Source organism: Canis lupus, chromosome 9 (assembly GCF_003254725.2).
Source record: "Canis lupus dingo isolate Sandy chromosome 9, ASM325472v2, whole genome shotgun sequence".
NCBI classification, from domain to species: domain Eukaryota; kingdom Metazoa; phylum Chordata; class Mammalia; order Carnivora; family Canidae; genus Canis; species Canis lupus.
This window is the reverse complement of record NC_064251.1, coordinates 35,887,155-35,899,893: the sequence shown is the minus strand read 5'-3', so window position 1 is coordinate 35,899,893 and position 12,739 is coordinate 35,887,155. Positions and strand designations below refer to the sequence as shown.

Genomic DNA, 12,739 nt, shown 5'->3' with positions numbered 1-12,739 from the left:
AAGCTATATAAGCACACCTACACTATACCAATAACATAAATCTAAAGCATACCCCTCTTTGATGAATGGCACAGCAGGCCCTGAAGGAAGCAATTCCAATTTTCCAACAGTCCAACTCTGACGGTAAATACACTCTTCTGGCAACTTGATAGGAGGCAGACATTGGCTTGGTAGACTTTTTAGAGGTGCAAACATGGAACATCCCACCAGAACTTGACAATTTTCAGGCTTATAGACATAAGAAAAATCCTACAATGCAAAGACCATGACATTCAGCATCTTATCTTCCAAGGGAAAAAAAAAGGCCAAACTAATTCTAGCCTTTTCCCCCTCTCTTCAAACAAAACAATAAAATGTAAATATAATTCTATTTCTTCTCTTCTTTTTTTTTTTTTTTTAAGTACACTCCGTGTTCAATATGGGGCTTCAACTCACGACCGGAAACCACGGGTCACATGCTCTATTGACTGAGCCAGCCAGGTGCCCCAATGTAATTCTATTCTTAAATGCATTCTATTTTAATTCTAGTTAATTAACATACAGTGCTATATTAGTTTCAGGTGTGTTAATATAGTGATTCAGTAATCCTGTACATTATCCAGTGCTCATCACCAATGCACTCCTTAATAATTCTCATCACCTATTTCATTGATCCCCTACTAACTTCTCCTCTGGTAACCAACCATCAGTTTATCTTTATAGTCAAGTGCTTCTTGGTTTCTCTTTTTTTTCCTTTGCTCATTTCCTTTGTTATATACCACACACAAAATTTCTTTCTCTGACGTATTTTGTATTTTGCTTAGCATTATACTCTCTAGCTCCATCTATATCATTGCAAATGGCAAGATTTCATTTTTTATGGCTGAATAATATTCCTCTCTGTGTACATACATCTTCTTTATCCATTCATAAGCTCAACATCATTCATCATCAGGGATAGGCAAATCAAAACAACAAGAGAGGTGCCTGCCTGGCTCAGTTGGTAGAGTATGTAACTCCTGATCTCAGGATCTTGAGTTTGAGCCCCATGTAGGGATGGAGCTAACTTAAAGTAAAAAAACAAACAAACAACTACAGTAAGATCACCTCACACTTTTAAGAATTGCTAAAATGAAAAACATAAGAAACAATAGGTGTTGGTGGAGAAAAAGGAACCCTCTTGCACTGCTAGGAGGAATGCAAACTGGTGCAGCCACTGTGGAAAACAGTGAAGGTTCCTTAAAAAGTTAAAAATAGAACTACCCTAAATTTCAATAATTGCACTACTGGGTATTTACTCAAAAATTACAAAAACACTAATTCAAAGGAATAGATGCACCCCTACATTTAAAGCAGCATTATTTACAATAGCCAAATTATGGAAGCAGACTATATGTTCTTAACTACATTCTTAATAGTGTCACCACTAGTCTTCAAATCTGGTAACTACAAAATGAGAATCACTAGGAACAGATTTTTTTTAATACAGCAACAAACTCAATCTATAAGAAAATATTGGAAGGGGTGCCTGGTTGGCTCAGTTGGTTGGGTGTCTGACCCTTGATTTTGGCACAGGTCATGATCTTAAGAGTTGTGAGATCCACACTGGGTGTGGAGCCTGCTTAAGATCCTCTCTCTCCCTATTCCTCTGCCTCTCCATTTCCCCTTCTCTAAAAAAAAAAAAAAAAAAGGAAATCAATTGTTTTTCTAGAAAAATAAAATACTTACTTTAATTTCAGAAGGTTTTGGGCTACAGAATCCTTCATCAACCTCAATTTTGAACTGTGTTCCTATACTAGAACTATTTCCTTCTAGAACAGTTCCACCAGGTGTTATATCCATACTACCATATTCTTTATTACTCATATTCATTGGAGAAAATCCCATAATATGTTGTTCCAACGATGGTGGTGTAGGATACATTTTATGAAGATCTGCAGTGCCTATAGTTAATAAAACACACATTTTAACATAAGACTAAAAAGAAGTTAATCTGTGTGTAAAAGTAAGGGGTGGGGAATTTTATTCAGATTAAAAATTTATAGATTTATCTGGAGATTTGGGAAGCTTACTTATGCAAGATAACGGGTCCAGATTTCCTGTCTTTGATTCCTTACTGCTGGATTTATCATCTGTTCCATTTGCTGACTTTTTAGATCCAGGCTGTTAACAAAAACAAAACACATTATTTACCTGAAATTTAAAGTTCAAGGTGATCCAAGATGGTAATCATTAAGATATAACTTAAAGGTCAAAACCATTCATCAAATATGTTATTCTGGTTGTACTAGAGCCAAATATTAGTTATTAGATACAATTTGTGAAGATGTAAAATACTTTTTAGGCAATCAGTGAAACAGATTATTTATCTGATAATCCTGCAAATTAACAGAGGGAAAAGTTTTTCCAAAAAACATGACCAATACTTTCAGGACACACAGAAGCAAAAATAACCAATCATTTAAAGTCTATAAAAATTAAAAAAAAAAAAAAAAAAGAGGAAACCTGCAATAAGAAGGATTTGTAGTATCAGAACTACTACTTAGTAAAAGATACTCAAAAAGCATTTGTCCCCTTAAATAAAACATATTAAAGTTTCCTATATAATCAATCACCCCTCTGAATTCTAATTTAATTTACACTTTTACCATATTTAATAACCTCCTCACTCTTACAAAAATGCTACAACATGTAAAGCAAAGCACAAACTTCAGAAAGATCTCATATGAAAAACAAGATACCTAACTAAAAATCAGTTTTAATACATTGAACAAATCAAGTTTTACCATCTCTAATCTGTCACCAATGTTTTTAGATCTGACAACGTGGTTCAAGTTTGTTAGCCACTTTGTCATAAACATGTAGACTGAGTTCTAATCACAACCTTTTACCTCACTAGAGTCACAGCTGATACATGAATGGTTACAAAGAGAAAGCATAAAAGTACCAAAGTATTTAGGGATATAGAATGTAAGTTTATGTATAGCTATAGCTGCCTTACATCACTTTATTAAAGAATCAAATGTACATACAAATGTGTGTATATACATACATACAATAGAGAAGATTAAAAATACATATTATATAGAACAAGAAAGACCAAATGTACTATATAAGTTTCCAAGCTAGGCAGCCCGGGTGGCTCAGCGGTTTAGCACCGCCTTCAGCCCAGGGCTTGGTCCTAGAGACCCGGGATCAAGTCCCATGTCTTCCTGCATGGTGCCTGCTTCTTCCTCTGCCTGTGTCTCTGCCCCTCTCTCTCTCTTTCTCTCTCTCTATCTCTCTCAATCTGTGTCGCTCGTGAATAAATAAATAAACAAAATCTTTAAAAAAAAAGAAGTTTCCAAGCTACCTTTTGTGCAAATGAAAATGGAATTCCCTTTTATGATAATGTAGCACTCAGCTCATTAATTTACTAAAGACTTGACATTCTAGCAAATCTCATTTTAAGCTTTCTTGTATAATCAACTTTCCCTGCAAATGGACGTTCAAAATTAAAAATTTCTTCTTCTTCTTCTTTCATTATTATAGCATACAGCTATCTTATAATAATGGCTATAATGCCAAGCATACTCAAAATAAGTAGTATTCCTTAATAAATTGACAAGGCATACAATTTTAATATTAATTACTTGTTATTTTATGTATGTGAGCCAATTCCAGAGTCATTTTTCAAATGAGAGGATCAAAGAACAGGAAAATAATTGTGCTTCCTAAAGACTGCAGAAAAAGAATATATGTAGAAATTAAGCTTAATCACACATATCCTTCAAATATATATATAAAAAAAGAAAAAACCCGCATAATTTATAGGCAACACTATGCCACGATTGCTCAAATATAGGTTTAAAAAAAAGAAACTGGGACAGCCCGGGTGGCTCAGTGGTTTAGCGCCACTTCAGCCCAGGGCCTGATCCTGGAGACCCGGGATCGAGTTCCACGTCCAGCTCCCTGCATCTCTGTCACCCCCCCATCTCTCTCTGTGTCTCTCATGAATAAATAAAATCTTTAAAAAAGAAAGAAAGAAAAAAAAAAGGAACCAACTAATAAAATTTTATTCCAAAATATTTCCTGTTTTTCAGGACTAAAACCTATTATTCAAGTCACACATTACTTCTGAAAAATAAGTCCATATAAAATCAAGAAAAACAAACTATAACTTTAATCATTAATAGAATACTCACTGTTAGTTCATCTTCATCAGAATTGAAGAGATTATCAAGGTCAGTATAAGAGACAGCCAGGTCTGAGTCATATATCAAACTGGTTGATGGCGGACGGGCATGACTAGTAGGGCGTGGAGCATCTATATATGTCAATCAGAAAAACAAACTAAAAAATTCTTCTATTGACCAAATAGTATTATTCTATTTATTTAAGCTAGATAACTAACTTTCAACTTATAAGGGTATTATGCAATAAGAAATTGTGATTTGCTTAAAATCTATAAATTTTTTTCATAGAAATAAAGTTGCAAATAAACAGTAGTAACTTCTCCAGGAAACTCATCAAAGGCTATGTAATCCATAACATGGCTATGTATTCTGATTTTTATATAGCAAATAAAAAGATAAACACTCTTAGGACAAAAGTACACACACACACACACACACACACACACACACACACACTTTTATTTTTCTATCTTCCTGAAATGTGAAAGCACAGTATAATGACTAAGTGCTCTGGCTCTTGAGTCAGACAATTATTGAATTATCAACTCCAACAGTAATAGAATGACCCTGAGCAAGTAACTTTAACCTCTCTGAACCTTAGTAATGGCAAGAATTAAACATGAAAGGACGTAGCTAAAGCAGTTTGTCCAATGCTAGGCACTTAAGTACTCAATAAATGTTACCTTTTGGTTAAGCTTCATTTTACTTCTACAATTTTATTTTCCATTTTCTCCAATTGTAGGGGAGAAAATACATGATTACTTAAGAAAAAATACAAATACCAATGGAAGTTAAACGGCTTTTACATTCCCACACAGAACAACAAATTTGCAGTTTGGTATATAACCTGAAGCATCCTTGGAATATCAAGTGACCTGAAACAGTCATTTTCAAAAAAATAAAGGTCACTTTCCAAGTGCCTCTGCATGTCAGTTCTAAAAATTCACTGGAGCAGTAGTTCTAAAATTTGGTGTAAAAAATCATCTAGAGTACTTATTAAAAACCAAGATTTCCAAGCTCCATCTCAAAAGATGCTCCAGAATGTGGTATGTGGTCCATATTTTGAGAACACACAAGGTAAGATTATACATTCCTTACATTCTAGGGTAGGTAAATATTCAAAGAACACAAACTGTTAACTTACCAAGTTACTTGGAATTATCAACTGAATTTACTTCATGAAAGACCATCTCTTCCTTATCCTTGTTTTTGGCTGCACAGAGCCTGACCTGACCCCCTATATTAAAACATAACTTTGCCCCTAAAAAGGACAACCTCCTTTGCTTTCGTCAGAAGTTAAATAGATTTTGTAAAAGAAATAACATGCCATGTCTCTCTATTCCAAACACAACAAGCCCTAGCCAAGACAATTTCAAAGTGGAGCCTTGGCCACAGCATCCTCAGTGGCAAGAACAGTGCCTACATGTATCACCTGCTTGGTAAATATTGATTAAATTAATAATTTTAGCAACAGTTCTAATTTGAGTGAGAAAGGACAACAAAATTACAGTCAAGACTAATTTATAAGTTTTCAGATGTAAGAAAGACCTTAGGCAATGATTTCTTTAAATCTAATTTTACAGATGAGAACTATTTTTATTTGTGAGAAAGTAAAGTTCCAACAGTTCAAAACAGAATTTCTATCACCTTAACTTGATTCTCTCAGTACAAAACAAACAATAAACCCATCATTTTAAGATAGGTACCTCCTTATGAAACATATGAATTATTTTTAAAGGATCACTGTTAAATCCAACAATATCAAATTACTTTGTAGTAATAATCCTGGAATGCAACATTTTGATTAGGATACGGGAAGTTTTACCTTGCTTGATAGAGGGACTAAATAATGACATAGCATCTTCTTCATGTGATAACACTGTTACACTAGATGGCCCATCTTCTACCTGCAAAAAGTATTACATATTAGATTGAAATATATAATTTAAGTTAACAAAATCTTCCAACTTTTGAGTAATTACATGTCAAGCATCCCACTAGGTGTTCTACAGACATACTAATTCCCACAACTAACCTATATGAAAAGGAAGTACTATGTTCAAATTATAAATACAGTTCTAAAGATAATCCAGGAAATATATCTGATAAATAAAAAGAGGAACTGGGATTCCAACCTAAATCTGTAAAATTCCAAAGTCCATGTTCTTTCTATAGTACCTAAAGCCTTCCCAGCTACTACTGTTTTCATATTTACCAAAGGACAAAATTTCAAGTACCAGGCACTTAGTAAGGTTAAAACTTTGTGAAATGAATTCTCTGTACTAAACTTGTAACTGAGTCCTTTTCACAATTTTTTAAATTTCCATATTTTGTTTTATTTTTTTAAAAGATTTTATTTACTCATGAGACACACACAGAGAGAGAGAGAGAGAGAGAGAAAGGCAGAGACACAGGCAGAGAGAGAAACAGGCTCCATGCAGGGAGCCTGACGTGGGATTCGATCCCAGGTCTCCAGGATCACGCTCTGGACTGAAGGCGGCGCTAAACCGCTGAGCCACCCAGGCTGCCCTCCATATTTTATATTTAAGGCAAAGTTCTTATCCAAGAGTTACCTTGTGCTTAATAGATCCTCTAATATTTAATTTTTAAAATTTAGTAAATACTTCCATATCCTACATTAAACATATTACTTTAAGAGACACTATAAGTTCTTAACGCACATTCAAAAATATGTATTTTATAAACTCAGCAGTGTATTTTATTATATTTCTGAAAATGCAATTCACCTATACCATATTTTAACTCAGTGTCAAAATAGTTTATTTACTTAAATGCCCTGACTTCAATATCACAGAAGTTAATGTACTCTTTAACACAAAAACTCTTGAACAGTAACAATCTTTTCAGTATGAGAGAGACCAGCTATGAAGTCCACATAAGCTCTTAAATTCTGTATGCTGTGCCTGATTCACTTTTTTTTTTTTTGTTTTTAAGTTTTCCTGAGGCACATGGGTGGCTCAGTCAGTTAAGTGTCCAACTCCTGATTTCTGCTTAAGTCATGATCTCAGGATCACGAGCTTAAGCCCCATGTCAGGCTGTGCACTGGGTGAGGAGCCTACTTAAGACTCACACTCTCTCACACTCACTCACTCACACTCTCCCTCTCTCTTTTGACACCTGGGTGGCTCAGTTGGTTAAGCATCTGCCTTCAACTCAGGTCATGATCTCATGGTCCTGGGATCTAGCCCCATATCAGGCGTCCTGCTCAGCGGGGAGTCCGCTTTACTTTCTCCCTCTGCCCCTCCTCCCCACTCCTGCTCTCTCTCAAATAAATAAAATCTTAAAAAAAAATAACCCTCTCTCTCCCAGTCTCCCCCACCTTGCTCCCCCTTGTTCTCAAAAAAAATTTTTTTCCTAATGATAAATCTCTTCTATTTTTTAAAATTTATTTTAAAAGAAAAAAAAAAAGAGAAGTATGGTACTATATGCAGTGTTACAAATCTTCAGTGACCCTGTGGTATACTCTGATTTCTTTTACTCACCTTGTGTTTTTTTACAGCTTCTCTCTCACTATTTTGTCTATCTTTTTTATCAGGAAAAAGGAATTCCTCATCTCCTTCAACAAATGCATATGGATCGATTTTAGATTCTTGCTCTGCATCAGATGCTATTGCTGAAAGATACTGATTTTTAATTTGATATTGCTGTACTAATTCATCAGAAACTTTTAAAGGTTTCTTACATTGCACCATTAACCTGCATAAAAAAAAATTAGAAAATTAATTTTATTTTCCATAAAAGCAGAAAAAATTCCAATATGACTTAAGAATCATAAAGTTTTCAGGATTAAAGTGATCTAACCTGCAATCCTTCATTTTATAAATGAAGAAACCAAAGTATAGAAAGGTTATGTGATTTATTAAAGCCTCAAATTCAGCAACAGAGAAATGAAGCTAAAAGCTAGGCCTCCTCTCTCTATATGTTCTTTCCACCAAAATATACCCTTTTGGTAATCCATTCTGTTCCCAAATCCTAAAATGTACTACCTTATCCAAATCCATTAACTTAAAGGTACTCTTAAATCAAAACTGCTCCAGGACAGGAACTCTCAAAATGTGGGCTAAATGGTTGAGACAAGAGTAGCTTTATACAATTTATACTACAACAAAGGCGATTATCCTTTTCATACTGCATGAATGGATTGTTTAAAATTTTTAAAGATCTGATTTGTTTCATGAAAAAACATAATAATTATTAATTCTGACAAGAGGCTTTATAATGGCAAGTTTCAGTGCAAGTACCTCAGAGGTTTTTTCTGATCATATTGGAAAATCTATTTTTATATTATCAGCCTTATGGTTTCACATGGTGACTAATAAACATGTTTCTTTGTACTCTCCTAAAATAACCAGTAAAATGACAAAGGACAACAGAACAAGACAGGAGACAACAGTGAAGTTGGAAACACAAAATAGTAAGAAACTGACACCAAAGAAAGCTGAAATCTTAGGTTAAGAGAAGGAGAAATCACAACAAGCTGATCTGCACCACCAGAATCCTGGAAAGCATCAGGACTTTTCTCTTTCTGAAGACCAGGGTGCTGGGTGAATGTGAATACTGAATGATTTGATTTTGGTTTGTGTAAGATACTTTTTGACTCCCAGATTCATGTTTTCTGTGGTTTATAAAACTGAGTTTCCCACGCTGCCAGAAAGAAGCAAACCATAGTCAAAATCCTATAAGGACTATTTTATTCTGAATAAAAACTAAAATCCTACCAAAGCTTTCCATGATCTTTCTCCTCTTTTCCTCTCCAACTTCATCTTCTGTTATTCTACTTCCCCTCTCATTCTGCTTCCAAGAATTTGCTTGATGTTCCTCTAACAGACCAGACACATTCCTGGCTATTCCCTTTTGTTTGGAGCATTCTTTCTCCAAATATCAGCATGGCCATCTTCCTCACTTGCTAAGAGTTTTATTTAAATGTCACTTTATGTACGAGTCCTTATTTAAAATTGCAAAATGCCCAACTGCCTCAACACTGAACCCCCTTGCCCTGCTCTATTTTTTCCTCTATAGCACTTATAACTTGCTTATGTTCATAGTTGATTGTCACTCTCACTAGGATATAAGCCCCTAAATGATGGGGAGCTTGTTTTTGTTCACTAAATTAACTCAAATGCCTAGAACAGTGTGTGGCATGTATAAGTTACTCAATATATATTTCCTAAATGAATATCTAAAAGCCACATAGGATAGAGATGTTGTGGTTGCGTAATAACCCTAAAATACAATAGCCTGTACTTTGAAATAAACCATCTTTGTCAGAAAGTGACACTGCTGCCACTTATCTGTCCTGTAATTTAAGACAGAAAGTCGTTAAGAGATGTAAGATGTGAGAATGATGAAGGCATTTGCTAGCTCATAAAATCTCTGAATGAGAGGGATATCGGATTTTTAAATCTATTCACCAATGCCCAGCACGAGAAGCACTCTATACTCTTGCAAGCTAAGGTTGAAATATAGGCCATCAAACATAATTGATATTTCCTAATATGCTATCAAATATCATATATGCCATTTTTATTCCCAATATGCTAGATTTATCACCAAAACTAAAATCCTAAGTCTACAAAAACTTTTTTCCATGAGAACATGGTGCTAACTAGTCAACAGGGATATGTTTCACAATTGTTAGAATAGTTCTGTTCTATAAATGAATATTTAAGAGTAGCTTTTATACCTTACCATGTTAGACCCTAAATAACTGTTTTTTGAACTATTAGCTTCTAACATAAATACTCTAAAACTGGTTCTTCCATCTACTCTGACAGATTTTAATACTTAAATTAACCTTTTAAGATAGGAAATAAAGGGTATGTTCTCTGACTTTGATGTGTAAATTATGGGGAAACAAACGGTTTGCTAAGGTAATATAGCAAGGTTAGGGGCTAGATGGATTTTAAGTATGTATATTCAAGTAACTATTCATAAGGGAAAAGTGTAAGATTCCACTCCCCCTCCCCACCACCAACCTGAAAAACTCTACTACTCTGTGTAGGGCTGAATAAAACAAATCTTTTTCATATTAAGTTGTCCTCTGGCAGAAGCAGGAAAACTGCCACACTGTTTACATAGGTAGTTAAATTAGTGTGCAGTAACATTAAAAGAACCAATGCTACTGCATAGGGCTCTGTTAAGAATAAAAATGAGTAAACCAAATGCAGTGCCTAAAGACAACTTGTTATTTTATTGAATGATTCTCACAGACATTGGGATATGCAAAGAATTTAAATGTAGTTAATAATATCAAGAGTATCAAGTCACAACAAATTTTAAAATATAATTTACATTACACATCCATCTATATTTAAAAATCATAATAGAAAAAACTGTGATTTTTAAAAGATGCTGGATTAAAAACTCAAAGTTATTTCATCACTCTCCAATTATTTAGTATACATGTACTTTTATGAAACAGAAATAACACCTCTCCTTTTCTAAAAGAAACTTTCACATATAGCCAAATGGTTAACTACAGAGATAGTTTCAATAAGATAAAAAGCTAAATACAAACTGGAAGAGGACTAGGTACAGCCATGTACAGGAAGCTTTGCAAACCCCAAAGAAAACTGAAATTACTTTTTTATTACTCATCAACTGTAATTTATTTGAGAGAGAGAGAGAATGCCTGTGCATGTGAGCTGGGAAGGGGGAGTGTGAAAGGAAGAGAATCTCAAACAGACTGACACAGAGCCCAATGAGGGGCTTGATCTCACCACCCTGAGAGGTCATGAACTAAGCAAAAATCAAGAGTTGGACACTTAGCCAACTGAACCACCCCTCCTAAAATATTTTTGTAGAGAATTTAACATAGCTTAGAGTAGCACATGCTTTCAAGTTTTATTCAATAAAAATTCTTCCAGACAAGATATGACAATATTACCTAGAATTAATTAAACTAAGTATTGCTTTCTTTTGTTTATCCACCTATTATGGAAGCACAGTGGCACCCATAAATAGCAATCAATGGAAAACTTTATTTATACCAAATGGAAATTGAGTTTTCACTTAACATAAATAAATGTCCAAATTTCTCCTTCCTCGCTTTCTAAAATGGCATACACCTGGTAAAAGTCAACTTTCATTTTAAAAGTTCTTTTTATACTGATACATTCTTGTTGCTCTTTGCATTATACATTATTCCCACTGGGTTAACAGAAGTTTCCTCTCCTAAGTTTCAGACACTTGACAACTGCCTGATTGAACCTTTAAGCAGACTTATAAAACTGAATTCACTAATTTATAATGTATATGTATTACAAGCACATAGTTAAGCCATATTGTACACCAAGGCATAGCTGAAACATTTAAATTTCCCAATCCTTCTCCTTCAAGATAACAAAGGATTAACATTTCTTTAACTTTAAAAAAAAATCCTAGAAATTAAGCTTAAGATTTAGTCTAAAGTAAATAAAAAGGTAGAAGTGTTCAAATCTGTTTTTCCTCCTCTTTCCCTCATAAAATAAATATGGTCTTTAACTCTCCTGTTACTCCTCTACTTTACCATTCCTTTACAGCTCTTCAGTCTACTCTACACCCACAAAAGCCACACATTCCTGGGACGCCTGGGTGGCTCAGTGGTTGACTGCCTGCCTTCAGCTCAGGTTGTGATCCTGGAGTCCTGGGATTGAGTCCTGCAGCAGGCTCCCAACAGAGAGCCAGGCTCTCCCTCTGCCTATGTCTCGGCCTCTCTCTTTCTCTCTCTCTCTCGGTCTCTCAGTCTCTCTCATGAATAAATAAAAATCTAAAAAAAAAAAAAAAAATTCCACACATCCCTAACAATCTCTTTCTAATTTTCCTTGGGCCTTCAATCACCTTATACCTGAGCTATTCTTGATGTCCAAACTAATGTCCTTTCATAAATATATATATCTCTTCATTCCAAACAATCTTTCAATAATGCTACTTGATTAATATTTATAAAATGCTTATTTTCCAAAACCCTGTTTTTATCTTCCTCAAAAAAACTAGCAACAGTGCCCCTATCATCTCAAGGATAATATATAAGCTTATAAACAATATTTTGCTACTCCATTATATAGCCCTACTCCACCTTTCAGGTCTAATTTCTTATCATGACATACCAAACTACTAAGCAACATCTGGGAATCTATCCTTACCCAAGTATATAAACTTCTGGATCTTCATGAATGGGAATTAAACTCTTCTTCACTCTGGTTCTCCATCCCTAACATATTTTATATGTACTTCTATCAGAGAATTGAATTTTATTTTCCATTAGATTACAATTTCATTTAGGGCCAGGAGCAAATTTATTTTATACTGACAGTGCCTTACAGCATCTTGCATACTAGAGTAGAGAAACTTCAGTTTTATTCAAAATGATAAAATATATCTTTGAGGAATATGAATTTAAAAAGAAAGATAATGGGGATGCCTGGGTGGCTCAGGAGTTGAGCATCTGCCTTTGACTCAGGGCGTGATCCCGGAGTCCCTAGAACAAGTCTCACATCGGGCTTCCTCCATGGAGCCTGCTTCTCCCTCTGCTTATGTCTCTGCCTCTCTGTGGGTCTCTCATGAATAAATAAATTTTTAAAAAT

The 12,739-nt window shown here is 34.6% G+C and overlaps 1 protein-coding gene across 6 annotated transcripts in view; it reads right to left on the bottom strand.

Annotated features, from left to right (window-relative positions):
* MED13 (mediator complex subunit 13) overlaps window positions 1-12,739 on the bottom strand; it is a 102,503-nt gene that overhangs the window by 35,947 nt on the left and 53,817 nt on the right. For all 6 annotated transcript variants that reach the window (XR_007412976.1, XR_003133719.3, XR_003133718.3 and 3 more), the window contains exons 10-15: window positions 7,658-7,871; window positions 5,980-6,061; window positions 4,164-4,285; window positions 2,052-2,142; window positions 1,708-1,922; window positions 53-249 (exon numbers count right to left, since the gene is read on the bottom strand). Coding sequence is in view for 3 of the 6 variants with exons in the window: in XM_025440645.3 (XP_025296430.3) it covers window positions 53-249; window positions 1,708-1,922; window positions 2,052-2,142; window positions 4,164-4,285; window positions 5,980-6,061; window positions 7,658-7,871 (921 nt within the window). In the remaining 3 variants the exon portion in view is untranslated. The remainder of the gene's footprint in view (window positions 1-52; window positions 250-1,707; window positions 1,923-2,051; window positions 2,143-4,163; window positions 4,286-5,979; window positions 6,062-7,657; window positions 7,872-12,739) is intronic.